The 15,869-nt window shown below is 49.1% G+C and overlaps 1 protein-coding gene across 2 annotated transcripts in view; it reads left to right on the forward strand.

Moving 5' to 3' along the window:
- LOC141918864 (WD repeat-containing protein 7-like) overlaps positions 1-15,239 on the forward strand; it is a 136,823-nt gene extending 121,584 nt beyond the window's left edge. Inside the window, exons 27-32 of one of the 2 annotated variants that reach the window (XM_074813743.1) lie at positions 6,393-6,497; positions 8,995-9,199; positions 9,309-9,570; positions 9,921-10,068; positions 12,769-13,334; positions 14,138-15,239. In XM_074813743.1, the coding sequence (XP_074669844.1) occupies positions 6,393-6,497; positions 8,995-9,198 (309 nt within the window). In that variant the 3' untranslated portion in view covers position 9,199; positions 9,309-9,570; positions 9,921-10,068; positions 12,769-13,334; positions 14,138-15,239. Of the gene's footprint in view, positions 1-6,392; positions 6,498-8,994; positions 9,200-9,308; positions 9,571-9,920; positions 11,483-12,768; positions 13,335-14,137 lie in introns of those variants that run through there. The other variant, XM_074813744.1, reaches the window with a different exon arrangement.
- Positions 15,240-15,869: the final 630 nt, after the last annotated feature.

The following is a 15,869-nucleotide window of genomic DNA, read 5'->3' on the forward strand; positions in this document are numbered from 1 at the left end:
GAGCCCTGGTGCTTGGCCAGGATGAGCTCTTGTCCAGCTTCCTGTCCATAGCTGCTGGGTTTCTTACACCAACTGCTTCTGATTATTATTAGACCCCTGTCAGCAGGGATTGAAATGAATTCTTTTATATCTTGCAAAATACTATTAAAAAAAATGGAAAAAATATTAAGCACTTTCTTCATCCATTTTGATTGGTAAGAATATCCCAATCACACTCCAAATTCATATTTTAAATTATTTTCCTAGAAGGTAAAGCATAAAGCTTAGCCTATGAGCTGTCGAAACCTCACTTAAAACACTAATTGTCAGGGAGGTGGGGATTTCAGTAACAATACCAGGTTGTCTAACACGTCTCATGCAGATATTCCGAGGTGACATTACAGTGTTATGAACCTTTAAATAAAGCACAGCAGCATTAGTTTTGCAGAGGAGAAAAATCACTGCTGATAGTGTGGAGTGGCCAGTTTATATGTTCGGGGGCGATTAATTGTCTTTCGGATTTTGATGGTCCATGTGAAAATCTTGACCCGACAAGTCCGTTCCTAAAGCGAGAGCATACACGTGTGTGTGTGACGGCTGAAAGGCTGATCTGTGGAGATCCAAGCACACGCTTTTACGATGGTTTTGGGGAAGGGAAGGGCAGTTCTCGCCTCTTCTGTGCAGCGTCATGAAGTGGTTTGGGGCCAGAGCCGTAGGATTTGGGGACGGTTTTAAACCATCCCGTAACACTTGGGTGGCTGCAGCTGTCGTCTCATTTTTTCTGGATTAAGTTCGGTCGAGAAAGAAGCTGCTTCATTTTCTGGTTGTCATTTGCCCAGGAAGTAAAAGCAAATTGTAATGAGGGACTCCCAGCAGGAGAACCTCCTAACAAATGAGAGGCAGATATTGACTGACAGCCGGCCTGCCGCTCCAGTGATAAATGTATTTTTATACACGGCCGTTCAAGGGCACTTTCTGCTCCCTTTGAATGCTGCTTGTCAGATCGTGCACCGCACGTTGGAATACTGAGTAATTATAATGGCTGATGCAAAACTGTATTACTGTAAGGTTAAAAGTTGTTATATATTCTGTTCGGCTAAAAAATGTAATGCATGCGCTTTGACTTTATCATGATATTATTGAGAAGCCACCTGAAGGACAGGAAGAAAATTAATTTTAAAACGTAAATATACTCTTTTTCTCAGTACAGTCCTGAAATTTTTACTGCAACGGTTAGTATTACTGGAACTACCATAGAAATTAGATTGTTAAAGATACTAAAACTGCTTTAAGTTAATAGTATTTTAGATATTTCCACTAAATCGCTTAGAACGTAGGGATTTTTTTTTTTTTTAAAAGTGTTCATAAAAACCTCTGAAGGACCATCTTGAAAGAATTTACTTCTGGTATGAAAAACGAGACAGTATTTTAGATACCTTTTCAGGCGAAGACGTTTAGTTTTGTATAACTTTGTTTTCATAAAAAATAACAGCTGGGGATGCCCTTGCCCCTGCCTGCCCCCTCCCCAGAGCCGGCTGTGGCCATGGGTCGTGGCCATGGGCCAGCGAGGTGGCTGGGGGGTGCCTGGCCTTGGCTAGGGCAGCGCTCATCTTGGGGGAGAGACTTCGCTTGGCTGGTTCATCCAGCGAGGACGGCTGTAAACAAGTGCGTTCCCTTCTTTTTCTAAACACAAAGATTAGTATATGTTACGTTATTCAAGACTTAAGCGTAGGACTTCCAAGTTTTGTATCATTCAGAAGAACCGTACCGCGACAGACAGATGTGCAGGAACCCCGGGGAGGAGTGCTGCTGCAAACAAAGAGGAGATTCGCAATCTCCAAAGAAAAAAGAGAAAAATGGGTGCTGGGCACAGCACGTGGCAGCCTGGTGAAGGTGCTTCTCATCTCCTGGCGACTGCGGTGAGAGCGGCCGAGCGGGCACCGCTGCGGCTTCTCTTTGCCATTGTAGCAAGTATTTATCTTTATATATTCACTTCATGGGTTTGCCGTTTGTATCATTATCTTGAGGGCTGATATTTATTCCTCTGCACAGTTTGGGCTCTGTATAATGTTCTGTAGGGTTTTGCACCCTACGTTAGCATTAAAAGCCAACTTCTAATTTTTTATTTAAAAAAAATAAATAAAAGAAACCTTTTGTTTCTGTTCCGTGGAATCACTCAGCGCGTGCCGCTGCCAGGGGACCTCAGAGAAGTAAATACATGTTGGTAAAGCACTGCTAACCTGTTTTTTATTTTTGGCTCGTTTCTGGTTACGTAATTTGCTATATGATTCTTTAAAAAAAAAAAAAAGCTCCAGGAATGACTGATCTGTCAGACCCAACTCTGTTTATTAAGATCAATTCTAAACTTGCATTACTTTCGTTTAGTTGGGAGGGGGAAGTAGAGGGAGAGGTACATTTTTTTCAGTGGCGCCACCAACACCAACGATTTTCGGCTTAACATTTCAGTTGTTAACTGCCTGTTGTTAGACTTTGCCTTTAGCATAATGAGTTTTATGTTTGTGATTTATTTATGGTCTTGTATGGTGTTGCGTTTATATCTAAGAACACTTCTGGGTGTTTGCTGTGGCAGATCACCCTGGCTTGGCTGCTGCAATTGCCCGTGAAGTCATTGCCAGTGACTCCTCACTGATCCATGAAGGAGCTACAGAATCGCCTCCTTAATTTTCAAATAACCATTCCTTGCCCAGAGATGATTTGTATCCCGTGCAGAAGTTGGAGCTGGTATTTTCCTACCGCTCCAAGCTAAAAGCAGGCGTGTGGTTGGAAGGGTCTCGCTTCGCTGTGGGACACCTCTGCTTTTGCCCGTCCTTCCTGTGGAGGTACTGGAGGGGCAGCGCTTCCGCGGGTGCGGGAGGCAGGCTGCTTTCTCAGAAAGTGAATTTTTTTGTTTCCCTTCAGTAAAAGTACCCCTAGAGATCGGGGAGATAAATATCAAATAATAAAGGTGATAAAATATTAGTGTGTCTATAAGAGTACCTAAGTTACTTTATCCATTTAAAGTATGCATTTCGGTATATTTATGAAAATAAAATTGCTGCGGTGATACAGTGTTTATTTTTTATGTCAGCTTTAACAGAATATTGCAGTTCAATGCAGAGTTTACCAAATATTGGACTTAGAATTAGGTTGTCATAGCTTCAGTATATCATGTGTTACAGGACAGCGACGGTGGCAGGTGCAGAAGTCAAATAGTCTCCCAGGAGCATCCTCCCATTAAAAAACAATTGCTTGGGCAGGGGGGAGCTGCAGGCAGCTGCGCTTCGTCCCACCGTCTGCCCGTCAGAGCGAAGCCTATTTCCAAGCCAGGATCACCCAGATTTCTGCATTGTGTGCTAACAGAACCGCTCCGGAGCCAGAGAACTGCAGACAGGAACGTGCAAGCAGCCCCAGAGAGCTCGGCATGCTGCTCCGCTGCGGCATCAGCGCCGTGCGCCGCGGTGAGCGGGGCTGGCCGGGGCTCCGAGCCCCGAGGGTATACGGGTGCAGGCGGAATAGTCGGAGTGGGCAGCGTTACTTTGGTTTTGTGACGATGGCTCCAAGGCCTCAGAAGCCCGTTTAGATAGTGCACCAAAAAATAAATCTTGGCTTGAGAGGATTAGCATCAATTAGAGAAGCACTTCCTTTAAATAACAAAGCAGATTAATTCCCTTAAGGATCGTCCTTATTGGAACACATTTTCAGTAGTAAAAAGAGCAACAAGTGTGCTGGTACTATTGATTTTTCTACCTTTGTATTACCAAAACATATTTTATTGACAAGTATTACTTGCTTGTTAAGTGCTAAAGAGTTTGATGGGTCTAAACATCGGATCATCTAATTAATTGCCCTTTCAAACTTTCATCCCAAGCTGCGGTGATTACATTAAAGAGAGAGGTTTGGGGTTCTATTGGAGTTCTGTTGGAGTGGTAAGCAAGAAATTAATATATTAATGGGTTCTTAATATCTAAGGCTAACTTCAGGTGCAGGGTACCATTCCGAGGAGGTCTTCATCTTTTCATGCCCCAGCGACGGGTGCAGGAGCACTGCTTTCATTTTTGCAGCCGAATTTGGTTTACTGAATGTTGCCCAGTCTCTTCTCGCAGAGCCAAACCCTGCTGATTTAAAGCTGGCGCTGAGCCTCTTCGTGCAGAAAGAGCTGCTCTTGTGTATTTTTGAAGCAAGACTTTGTGTGCGCTTCTGCCACCAGCCCTTGGTGCTGGCTGGAGCGGGGCTGCCGGCTGTGGGAGAGGCTCTTGGGGTTTGTGCCGCCGGGGTGCAGGGTGGGAGGCTTGGTGAGCCCTGGGTTTGCCCAGTCTGAGATCTCCAAAGTGGTGGAGAAGATGTAACACAGGTGAGTCTGCCTTGTGTAAAGCACCCGCGTGTTTTGCAGTTGTCAAACAGTAACCTCGGGTAACGAGTAAAGATCTTAACGGTGGCTCTGACCAGGGAATAAGTAAGCAACTGTTCGTGGTGTTTCCGACATACGTGTTTATATCCCAGAATCATCTCGGTTGGAAAAGCCCTTGAAGCTCCTCCAGTCCAACCATGAACCTCACCCTGACCATTCCCAACTCCACCAGATCCCTCAGCGCTGGGTCAACCCAACTCTTCAACCCCTCCAGGGATGGGGACTCCCCCCCTGCCCTGGGCAGCCCATTCCAACGCCCAACAACCCCTTCTGCAAAGAAATCCTTCCTAAGAGCCAGTCTCTATGTTGTTGGATATTGTAAAAACTGAGTATTTTAACACTGGTGAGCTGGGCCAGGGTGGAGCACCAATCCCCTGCCAGTGAGGAGCCCGGCGCTGCTGTCACGCCACGCAGAGAGCTGTGCTGTAACAGGGGGTGTAACATTAAATATTGCCAAAGATGATCCAGAAAATTTTTTTGATGGCAAAAGTAGTGCATCACGACTGTGTGGTGCGTGTCTGCGCATCTGTGATGCCCTGCCATGAGAAGTACGTGTGTCAAATAATAGTTGCAGCTCTGACTGAGAAAATACGAAGTCCCTTCCAGTTGTTGTATTAGTTCTGGAAAAAAATCCCTTACGCTTCCTCTACAACATAAGGTTTGAACTTTTAATTATTCTGACAGTAACCCAAAGGATTCCAGTTGCTTCTAGTTGGATCAAGATTGGGCAGAGGGGATGCCCTCGCTGGGGGGGGCAGCTCTGCCTCCTTTGTGGGGATGTTTCCGCCTCCCCATGTTTGGGGTGTGTTCTGGTGATATTTCTGTCGTTGGTCGGAGCGGAGAGGACTCTCTCTGTGAGACGGTGCCCTGTGCACACGGAGGGGTGGGATGAGCCCGTGCAGCCGCAGGTGGACATAATTCCATCGTCTGCCTCTTGGGGAGGTTTTTACGAAAACGTGACCACATTCCTGTGCCGTTGGGAGCGGAGCTGTGGTCGTCTCGTCACCGTTTCTGTGCAGAGTTCGCTGCAGCTACCCCGAGGAAGGAGCAGTAACGTCAAGCATGGTGGTCCCCAGTGATGGGGAGGCGGGTGCTCGAGCCACGGGGGCTGCCCAGCTCTGCCCCGGCCCCCAGCGGCCTCGTGCTGGTGTCAGGGAGCCAACTGGAAACGTCCAGCACCCTGAACGGGGTCACAATTCTGCACAGACCATTTGCAAAGGTAGGGGGGTGGGTTTGTGTATCTTGTTGTTCCCTGCCCGCTGCCCAGCCAGCCGTGGAGCCTCCCAGGCAGCCTGTTTAAAATCTCCTTTGGGGAGTATAAGTATGGCATTTTTTTAAAATTCCCGTTAAAGACACATTTATGTTCATATACCTGACAAATTACTTTGGTTTAAAAACTGGATTTTGGCAGGGAGTGTGTTCGTACGATGATTTAATTCCGTTTTATTGGCTAAGCAGCTATTAGAACACTTAAAAGAAATTGCTGTGGTGTTTAACGCTGAGCTGCGTGTGCTTGAGTCCCACCCGATCGGACATTTCAGTGCCGTGCTCTCACGTTTCACATTGTCTGGAGGCTTTCAAGTGCGCTGTGGAAAGGGCGTTCTCCGTGCTGAGCACAAGCCCTGCCTGTGACACGGCAGCAGTTAGGTTTCGTGCCACTTCTTCAGCTGCGTGGGAGCAGCACGTGCCCCGCCGTCCTCCCCGACCGACGGGAACCACCTCTGCAGCAGAGCTTCGCTGTGCTCCTCGGGGGGATTTGCTGATTGACACGCTGACAGTCAGAAAATGAGTGCTAGAATAACAGAAAACGTAGGTGAAAATGAAAAGGCGTTTCCACGTAGTGTTTAATATTTACTGACGGTGATGGTCTCCCTCGCTTTTCCAAAAAAAAAGGTCTCTAGAAGTTGATGTGCGTTGCATTTGTGTTTACTTAAAAGTCTGTCTGGTGTCAGTGTGGTGACGGGTAGTGAATCCTCTGTGTTCCTGTTCTCCCCCCTCTCACTAGACTATCCACGGCCACAAAGGACCCATCACAGCGGTGGCTTTTGCCCCTGACGGCCGGTACCTCGCCACCTACTCCAACTCCGACAGCCACCTCTCCTTCTGGCAGGTAAGGGCACGTTACCGTCCGTCTGCACGCGCGCGGGGGACGAGCTGCTCTTTGGGACTTGCTTTTCTTGGGAACCACATAATGCGCGAGGAAATGCTGACAACGGGAAAGGCCCTGAAGTTGGGGCGACTTGGGCACAGGCCGGGGCAGCAGCAGCTCCCTGGTCCATGTCCCTTCCGACTGGGAGGGAGGGAGTTCTCTAACTCCTGCAACCCCATCAGTTCCAACAGACCAAGCTTGGGGAGCATGTCTCCTTATTTTTTTTTAAATGCAAAACTCTCAGTTCCTGGTACCGCGGTGCCCGTGCCCCCCGCCCAGCTCCGCTCTGAGCCCCTGTGCGGTGCTTGTGTCGGGGAGGAGCTGTCTTCTGTTTCCCTGATCGTCCTGAAGGCAGGAAAACTGGGATATAAACAATATAGAGAGGGTCTAAACCGCAGGAGAAACAGCCAGGCCACCATTTTGTGAAGTATCTAAAGGTTTCTTTTCTTTAACGCATGAGCAATCTTTTTCTTTGTAATCTCACATCAGTAGGAATAATTTTTGTCAGTTGTGGGCTGCTGCCTACGTTCCTCAAGCAGGGTTTTTTTTCTTCTTTCAAATGGCTTTAGACTTAAAAAATACTTTGTTTGGAAGGAACTGATCTGATCGAGCAATGTGTGCTGTCAAAATCATTGAGTCTTCCAGTAATCAGACTATAAAACAGAACTCAGTGTGCCCATAAGCACCACTTCCACTCTAACACACTTCCCCAATTGCCTGTGTTGTTCAGTAGTTCTACAGGTACCCTAAAAATTCCTGAATTATCCATCACTATACTGTGTGCTTTCTGAAACGGCGAATGAGAACAGCAAGAGCCTTCATCCATCAGTTACGTTTGTTCTACTTAAGTGCTCAGGGAAAATCTGGAGAGCAATCAGGCCAGATCTTTCAGAATTGGCAGGGAAAAAAAGTCAGGCACGAGTATTAAATTGTGGTCTGCCATGCTCTTCCAGGTGTATAAATGTTCCTGTTAAAGTGGCTTTTACATAAAGAGTTAAATATACCTACACATTTAGTTTTAAAATGTGACCTCGTGCACTGGTGATTTTTCCCTTCTGTGTTCTATTTGGCACTATTATTAATGCAGGAAAATCAGTAACATTAGTCATCTTAAAAGGGTTATTACTCAAGATGATTTAAATTGTGAAAATGTCAGTGGTGCTTGCATGCTCCCTGCTAGAGATGCCATGATTTACACTCTCTGACACCGCTCTGCTGCCGAGAAGAGCCAGGAAAAAGTAATGGCTTGTACTTTGTACTGATCAGAATTCAGGACGTAGCATCAGCAATAACGCGCCTTAAATGTCCCAGGATTTGCCAAGGTTTCACGGGGCACGTCTCAGGGCTGCAGCCGGCCGGTCGCCTGCTGATGGAAATCCTGGGCTTGCGATGCGTGAGGATGGAAAGGGGTTTTCGAGAGCAAAGCAGCGTTTCAGAAAGCGTAGGATTTGGGGTATTGCGGTGGGTTAAATCAGAGAAACTCAGTTTTAAAAAAGCAGAGCTGGACAGGATGCTGCAGCAGTAATTGGCTGGCTTTCTGAAGAGCGTAACTCAGCCGATCTCTTCTGAGCAGCCTCTTCATCTACCAGACAATAAAACAGCTCTTGCTGTTGGTTTTATATCTGTTCGTACCTATCGTGACGGCTGCTCTTTATTCTGCCTGTCTTCAGCATTAGTGCATCTACGATTTTGATAAATAATATTCTAGCATTACTGTAATTTTAGTAATATCACAGAATCAGAATCATTCATTGAGGTTGGAAAAGCCCCTTGGGATCATCGAGTCCAACCCTCAGCCCGACTCTACAAAGTTCTCCCCTACACCACATCCCCCAACAGCTCATCCAAACGACCCTTAAACACACCCAGGGATGGGGACTCCACCCCCTCCCTGGGCAGCCTATTCCACTCTCTGACCACTCTTGCTGGGAAAGATTTTTTCCTCATGCCCAGTCTGAACCTCCCATGTTGCAGTTTAAAGCCGTTCCCTCTTGTTCTGTCACTAATCACCTGTGGGAAGAGACCAGCACCAACCTCTCTGCAATGTCCTTTCAGGGAGCTGTAGAGAGTGATGAGGTCTCCCCTCAGCCTTCTCCTCCTCACACTGAACAGTCCCAGCTCCTTCAATCTCTCCTCACAGGATTTATTCTCCAGGCCCTTCCCCAGCCTCGTTGCCCTCCTCTGCACTCGCTCCAGCCCCTCGAGATCTCTCTCGTATTGAGGTGCCCAAAACTGGACACAAACTCCAGGTGTGGCCTCACCAGTGCAGAGCACAGGGGGACTATCACCTCCCTGCTTCTGCTGGTCACACTATATCAATCCAAGCCAGGATGCCTGGTTGGAGACAGCGCTGGTCCTGGGAGTGGTGGGGTTTGGGAGGAGGCCCAGGGGCGCGTTGCGGGTGAGCCGCTCCCCCACAGCGGTGGGCAGGGTGGGTCACCCCGGGGTGTCTCTGCAGATGAACACCTCTCTCCTGGGGAGCATCGGCATGCTGAACTCGGCGCCCCAGCTCCGCTGCATCAAAACCTACCAGGTGCCCCCCGTCCAACCCGCCTCACCGGGCTCCCACAACGCCCTGCGGCTGGCGCGGCTCATCTGGACCTCCAACCGCAACGTCATCCTCATGGCTCACGACGGCAAGGAGCATCGCTTTATGGTCTAGGGTAAACCCCCCGCGCTAAAAACCCAGCGTTCCTCCTCAGTCTCCCTCCCGCGGCGGTGCCCGCGGACCTCCCGTGGGCGCCGCCGACACCGTCCCCGTTTCCCTGGCAGGCGGGAGGCGGAAGGCACCAGCAGCGTGGGCGCGGCGCGGCGGAGGCGAGGGATCGGCGGCGGCGTGGTGACGCTCCTCGGCCGGGCCCACAGCACCCAACCAGGCACAACCCGGCCCCTTCCTCGCCAGACGGCCTGTCCAGGCGGCAGCCCCCGTTAAACGCCTTTTCCCTTTGGAGACTCCCGCAGGATCGCAGTGTTTACCAAAAAGGCTCGTGTTTACATGGACTTTCTCCCAGGGAGCACCCAGTGACGGCGCGTGGCGCGTCTCGGAGCTCGGCACTTGGGTTTCTCAGTGAGGGGCTCGTTGCCTCGGGATGGGGAGGGGGTGAGTTTTAGGGGGGGTGGCCCGTGTTCTGATCCGAAGGGGATGTTTCCTCACACAAAGTCTCGGTTTTCAAGAGATTTGGAAGCGCTGCTGTGGCCAGTCACTGCTGTAGTCTGGAAGAAAGATAATAGTCCACGTGTAAATAATAATTAAAAAAAAAAATCTCTTTAAGATGGAATAGCAAACTTGAAAAAAGGAGTATTTATATATACAGGTGGTTTTTGTTACCAGTGCAGGTATTTATTTAAAAAAAAAAATGACAAAAAGCTTTTTTTTCCCTAAAGCCGCTCCCATTTGTGCCGGGCCGTGCACCCTGCGCTTGTGTCACCCCCACGGCTCCCGCAGGAAGGACACGGGCCCTGGGGGGGGCGGCACAAATGGCATCGGCGGGGAGCAGCTCTGGCTGGAAAAATGCTGAAAAGCGTGGAGCAGGTAAGTTATCTGAATGGAGATGTTGAAACATTCTCTTCAGTAGGAACATTCCTGTGTACCATTAGCTGTGACTGTGTTTCCCTCTTCTTACATATCTAATTTTGTGAAATATTTAATAGTGTGAAAGTATGCTGGTTTACGCTCACAGTAAAGAAAAAAAATCTATAAAATACTATTTTATTTAAACATATTGATGTATATGTTTGTATAGCTTTTTCTTTGCCGTTTCTGTCTGAAAAGCTCACAGAACTAAGGAGGCTGTCTTTACATAATAAAGCAAAAACGGTACTTATAGAAGCTTCCCTTCCCCAAAAAGGAATAAATGTATTATTTTAAAATGGCTTCTAAATATAAAAAGCATTGATTTTCTTTTTTTAGGTGGCCTGTGTAGTACACCGTACACGGAAGTGAGATTTACAGTCCAGAGCTACATATCTGTTTGCTGTTTAAAAATCATTTTCAAAGTCTAAAAAGCAAGAAATTAAGACCATTAGGAATGTTTAACACAAACTGCTGTAAAGTTTAATTTTCTCTGGCGGGAATGTAGTGTCTAGTGGAGAACTCTGTAGTAGAATATCAGGGTCTTTTCTACGTGAACTAATGCAACATGCATGTACATTGTGTTTATACAGATATATGTGTAACCTTGGAGATTAAAAGAAACACAAGAGAGGGGAGCGAACAGAGGCTTTTCGTCCGTGGAATGAAACGCTGTGGTTTTCAGTGTAGGCTCCCGAGGAGAGTGCTGGGGTACACTGCGGGGGTTCTCCCCCCAGCACCCCGGGACCCGAGCCCTGGGCTTGTGGTAGCTCACACAAGTGTATTTGTTTGAAGCGAGAAGCGTACGGGGTTTTCCCAGCTTCAGGAGCAAGCTGGGATTTTCCTCACAGTCCTGAAAATGGGTTGGTGTGGCCAGAGCCGCGGCACGGCTGGCGAGGGCTCTGTTTGCCGAGGAGTCACCAACCCCCAGCGTGTCTCTGGTGGGAGCCGGGACCGGTCGGGGCCGCGCGGTCCCCGGCAGAGATCCCTTCCCGTTAAACCCAGCCTCCGCCTCGGTGACTCGGTTAAGCCCAGCCCTGAAATCATGCCCAGCCTCGTGCTCTCGGCACTGCGGTGAAGTGTATTGTCATTCCAGTGTAAGCTTTTAGTGCTTTATTGATTTGTTAGTGCTGTATTTGGACTTGTCCTTGTAAATGTAGAGACGTATGTGGCTTCGTTGGCAGTTTACAAGCAAAAGATGACATGATGAGACACCTGTATGAAAATGTTGTGATGATTGAAGTCAACATGGATGGGGAATGGTTCAAGTGTCTGCCTCTCCAGCAACTTCTTGATGACTCCACTCCCCGTCCTCTGTATGTATTCAACTTCCCGGTGTAAATATGCTTGTGAAATAAAGCGGAATCATACTGAAGGGTGTTGGTTTCGTGGCATCAGCCTGACGGTGTGTGAATAATCGCCTGCTGCTCATTCACTGCCCAGTAATCTGAAGTCTTTCCACCATTTGAGAAACTTCTTCCTTTTCATTAGAAAATCGGCCTGAAGGAGAGCAGAATGAGGCCGCAGCAGAGCAGGCGGGGGGGTCACAGTGGAGGGACTTCAGCCTTCGTTACAGACCACGGAGGCAGGAGGGTGCTGAGAATAAGGTTCTTTAACTCCCTGAACACCGTACCCAGGCAAAGAAGGGAACGTTAATCTTCCAAAAACTCACCAACACTGCTGGGTGCCCGGCGATGTGCTTCCCTTGCCCTCTGGTTCGCATTCCCCAAAGAAAATAATTGAAATAAACCCTGAGGTTTTTCTGAGGTGGCGTGAGGGATTACCAAATGTATTTAATGCAACGTTGTGTTTGGGTTGGAATCTGCGATAACAAGTTATTTTTAAAAAGCAGCAGTTATGTTTGCCTGCGGAGGAAGCCGCAGTACTGAGTGCTGGGGTGAGCTGGGGCAGCCGGAGCTGGGTCAGACATGACTTAGCCTTCAGAACAAAAAACCCACAAAGGAATTGTGTGAATCCAATTTTGGGGGTGTGAATGTGTTAAAACATCGGTGGCTCCGGTGTTTCCTTACGGGTGAAGCTGGTAGCGGCTCAGTGGGCGATCGCGGGCCGGCTACGAGGCGAGCGGGGCACGGCAGCGCCGGGCGAGCCCTCACCTCGCCCCTGCTCGGCTGACAGGCAGAGCTGAGCCTTGAAAAATCAATACTTGGGAGCCAGGAGGGAAATATTTCCAACCTCTAACTAGAGAATGTTTTTTGACAAGGCCAAGATAATCCAGGCTGCACAGGAGAAAGAGAAAAGAAGACTCATTTTTAAAGCTTGACACTTCAAGGTGTTTTTGTGCAATGGTTTAGAGGGAGCATCGATACGTACAAATACCAAAGGTCAAAAAGAAAAGCCAGAAGAATTTCAAAAATTAGATGCGCTGGTTTTGCTGTTTACTTCACAAAATATAAACTATTTGATTTGTGTGGAGAGATGGTCAAATGTAGTGAGCTCAGTGTTCTCTGCCGTCTCCTCATTTAATAGAAATGAAAATATACTAAAGCCTAGATTATATCTTAAGCAATTTACCTATAAAAAGTGTGTGCCTATTTCCTGCTATATATCTACATTCAACGACATTAATTGTTTTTGATTTGGCATGATTGCATTTTGATGCAAAGATCGATTTTTTTTTTTTCTTTTTTTTCATTTATGCAGCATCATTTTTTGGTAATTGAATATCTGGCTGTGTCCTTGGGCACTACACGGAATGGTCAGAAGCGCCACGGCCCTTCTTCGGCTCCTCGGCCGAGGTTCCGTTGGCACCGAGCACCTGCGGTTTCTGGCGGGTGAGTTGGGTCTGGCCAAGCCACCGCTCCTGCGGTGCTCGGCGCTGCCGCCGACGTTGCTGCCGACCCCTTCCCGGCTGCGAGTCCGGGTACGGGGCGCGATGGAGCTGCTCATCCTTCTCAGCTTACGGGAACGTCCGTCCCTGTCCCGGCGCTGGAGGTAAAACCACCCCTCGGCCGAGAGGTGTCAAAGCCCACCCCGGCTCCTTCCACAGGACGGGCGCGGCGCAGGGCAGCGCGTACCGCGAGGACGTTGCGCTGGGGTTGGTTAATACTGATCCAAGCAACGAAACCGCCCTGAAGTGTCTCATGAAGCCAAGCAGCGTCCGGCAGAACCTTGGGAGGAGGAGGGAGGACGCGATACCCCCACCACGGCTGGGAATGTGCAGGACCGGCCGCGGCGTTTGTGGTGGCACGAGGAGCTCGTGGTCGAAGGTAAGGAGGGGCAGGGGCGGCAGTGGCCACATTCCACGTCACAGCCAGAGGAGGTTTGGGACCGGGGCCCGAAGGGGCCATCATTAGTGGTGAAGGGGCTGTACCAGCCTTCAGAAGGGGCTGGGCAGCACGTGGGGGATGGACGGACAGATGAGAGTGAGGGAGGCAGAGGAAGGGACAGGTGAGATCAAAGGGGAAGGTGCTCGAGAGAGCACATCAAGGCCAAGGGAGACGAGCCAACCTCAGGGAAGGTGATTGAGATACAGAGCGATGGACTTGCACATTACTAATTGCGTGTGCACGGTTGTCTCCGAACTGTCACACAATATTCTGCCTGAACCGATGCAGGGGGGATTGTCTGATGCTGAGGAGCGTTATTTGGAGTAAGAGACTGGAAATGAGAGGTCACAGGAGACTTAGAGGAAAAAGGACTCTAGAAAAATTTATACCAGGCACTTCAAATCTGCCGCTTTCAGTTAGATAAAGCGTGAGGGAGGACTCCCCCGCTTTCCCGCATCACGGGGGCTGGTGGGGGACGTGCTGGGCCACCGCGGGGCTCTGCCAGCTCCGTGTCTCGGCCGGCGGAGGGGGAGCGGGCGCGGAGGAGCCCCATCCCGCCAGCTGCGCTGCCAACCGCCGCGGGAGCCAGGCCGCCGCCAAAGCACACGTCTGGTTGGTTGATGTCCTCCTCAGAATACGTCAGTCATGCCTAAAACCAAAGCTATTTGAAAATGCAGACCACTGAGGTCAGTGTAAACTCCATCAAATGTATTTATTGATCAGAGATTTTTTTTTTTCCAAAGAGCATAGCGTTGCGGTTGTACACGGCGTGGGTCTTGCCGACGATCAGCATTCCTTGCAGCTGACTCAGAAATCCGTCCACGCATCCCGCTCCCTCCGGCCCGAGGCGAAGGGATGAGCGGGACCTCCCCTCGGCATCCCCCCACGTTGGAGCGATGCCGAGGGCACAGCTGGGTCGTGGATCTCGGCGCTCTGTGGCTTTCCGGGCTCCCCCGGCTCAGAGCAGCCCCATCCCTCTGGCCCCAGAGCAAGGCTCATGTCCCACTTGTCACACGCTGGATGCGCCCCTGCAGATGCAGGCAGGGGAGGGGCAGCACTCAGGATAAGAAACGCTTAGGAGTCAGCTCAGTTTGGTTTCAAACAGGGGTTTTTGCAGCCAAAATACTTTTTCAAATTGACACAAGCAAAGAAGTGTAACCAGGAGACCTTTAACACGCGCAGCAGTAGCTTACACCTTTGAAAGCCAATGCGTTAATAACAGAAATCGGAGAGGACCCAAGGGTATTTTGTCCTCTGGATGCTGCGGGAACTTCCATGAACCGCCAACATGCAGAAGAACCCAAAGTTGAATATATCTCCTGAACATCACCTCGCAAGCTCCAGAAGCTGTGCGGTTGTGCCTCCCTTTAGAAAAGAGAGTCGCTGGCCAGCAGCAGCCCTTGTCTCGCTCCCTCTGTTTCTGCCACCGGGGAAAGCGCAACCAGGGAGTAACTCCTCTTCCTCCTCGTGTAGAGGCACCACAAGTGACATCCAGATCTGCTGGGAAGCCCCAGGAAGCCAGCGCTGGGCAGGGACGGTGCTCCACGGGGCTTCCTGTGGGCGGAGAAGAAAGGAAAAGAGGGGTTTCTTCTGTTCTCCCAACTTTACAAACAAACTTGGCAGTTTGCGGTGCGAACACCACAATAATGCTTGTGTCGGAACAAAAAATATCAGTAAAAATCTGCATCAGAGCCTTCAGTGTGATAAATTGGCACTTGATGGCAATAGTTGCCTGGAGTGCTCTTTGAACAGGAGGGCTCCTGGGGAACTTCCCTCTATCTCTGATGTCTGAAAATTAAAAATTAATCCTGTATGAAAAATTAAAAGGTGAAACTTTCTGCTGCAGCAGCATAGCTTTTTGAATGTTGATTTTGTTTTTAAAATGAAGGCTGAATGACATCTACGGGAAGATCATTGTTGGTTGTTACATTTAGAATATATGATTTTAATTGATTTTTGTAAATTGGAAACCTATTTGCAAAGGCCTGGAGTAGCTTAAAATGTTGGGGGGGTGAGGGGGGAGATATTTATTTACTGAAGTAACTGACTTTAAACAGGCATTTGTTCACTCCTGTAGAGCTACTCCCAGTTTACAATACAGTAAGAGAAAACTGATGTTTTTATCATAAAAATGATGGTGGAATCTGCACTTATTGCAAGTTTAAATTTGATTTTTAAAAAAACCAAAAACAAACCCACATTTCTGACCTCAAGGAGTGCCTCCTGCTCCCACTGCTGAGGCACGTGTCCTCGCTTGCTGTGCTGGCAGTGTCACCGCTCGGTGCCACCCTCTCGTGACCGGTGCCACGGGACAGCCGGGGGGTCCCGGTGTCTCAGGGCACTCGGCCCCCGGCCACAGGGGGAAGCTCCTGTACTTGTTCCCCCCTGAGATTAGTCTTCCTCTGTGGTCAAAGCAAATGTTGCAGCCAAGTCTGAGTGATTTGAGCAAGAGTATTTCTTCTTAAAAGTTTATCC

The sequence above is a fragment of the Strix aluco genome, chromosome Z, assembly GCF_031877795.1.
Source record: "Strix aluco isolate bStrAlu1 chromosome Z, bStrAlu1.hap1, whole genome shotgun sequence".
NCBI classification, from domain to species: Eukaryota; Metazoa; Chordata; class Aves; order Strigiformes; family Strigidae; genus Strix; species Strix aluco.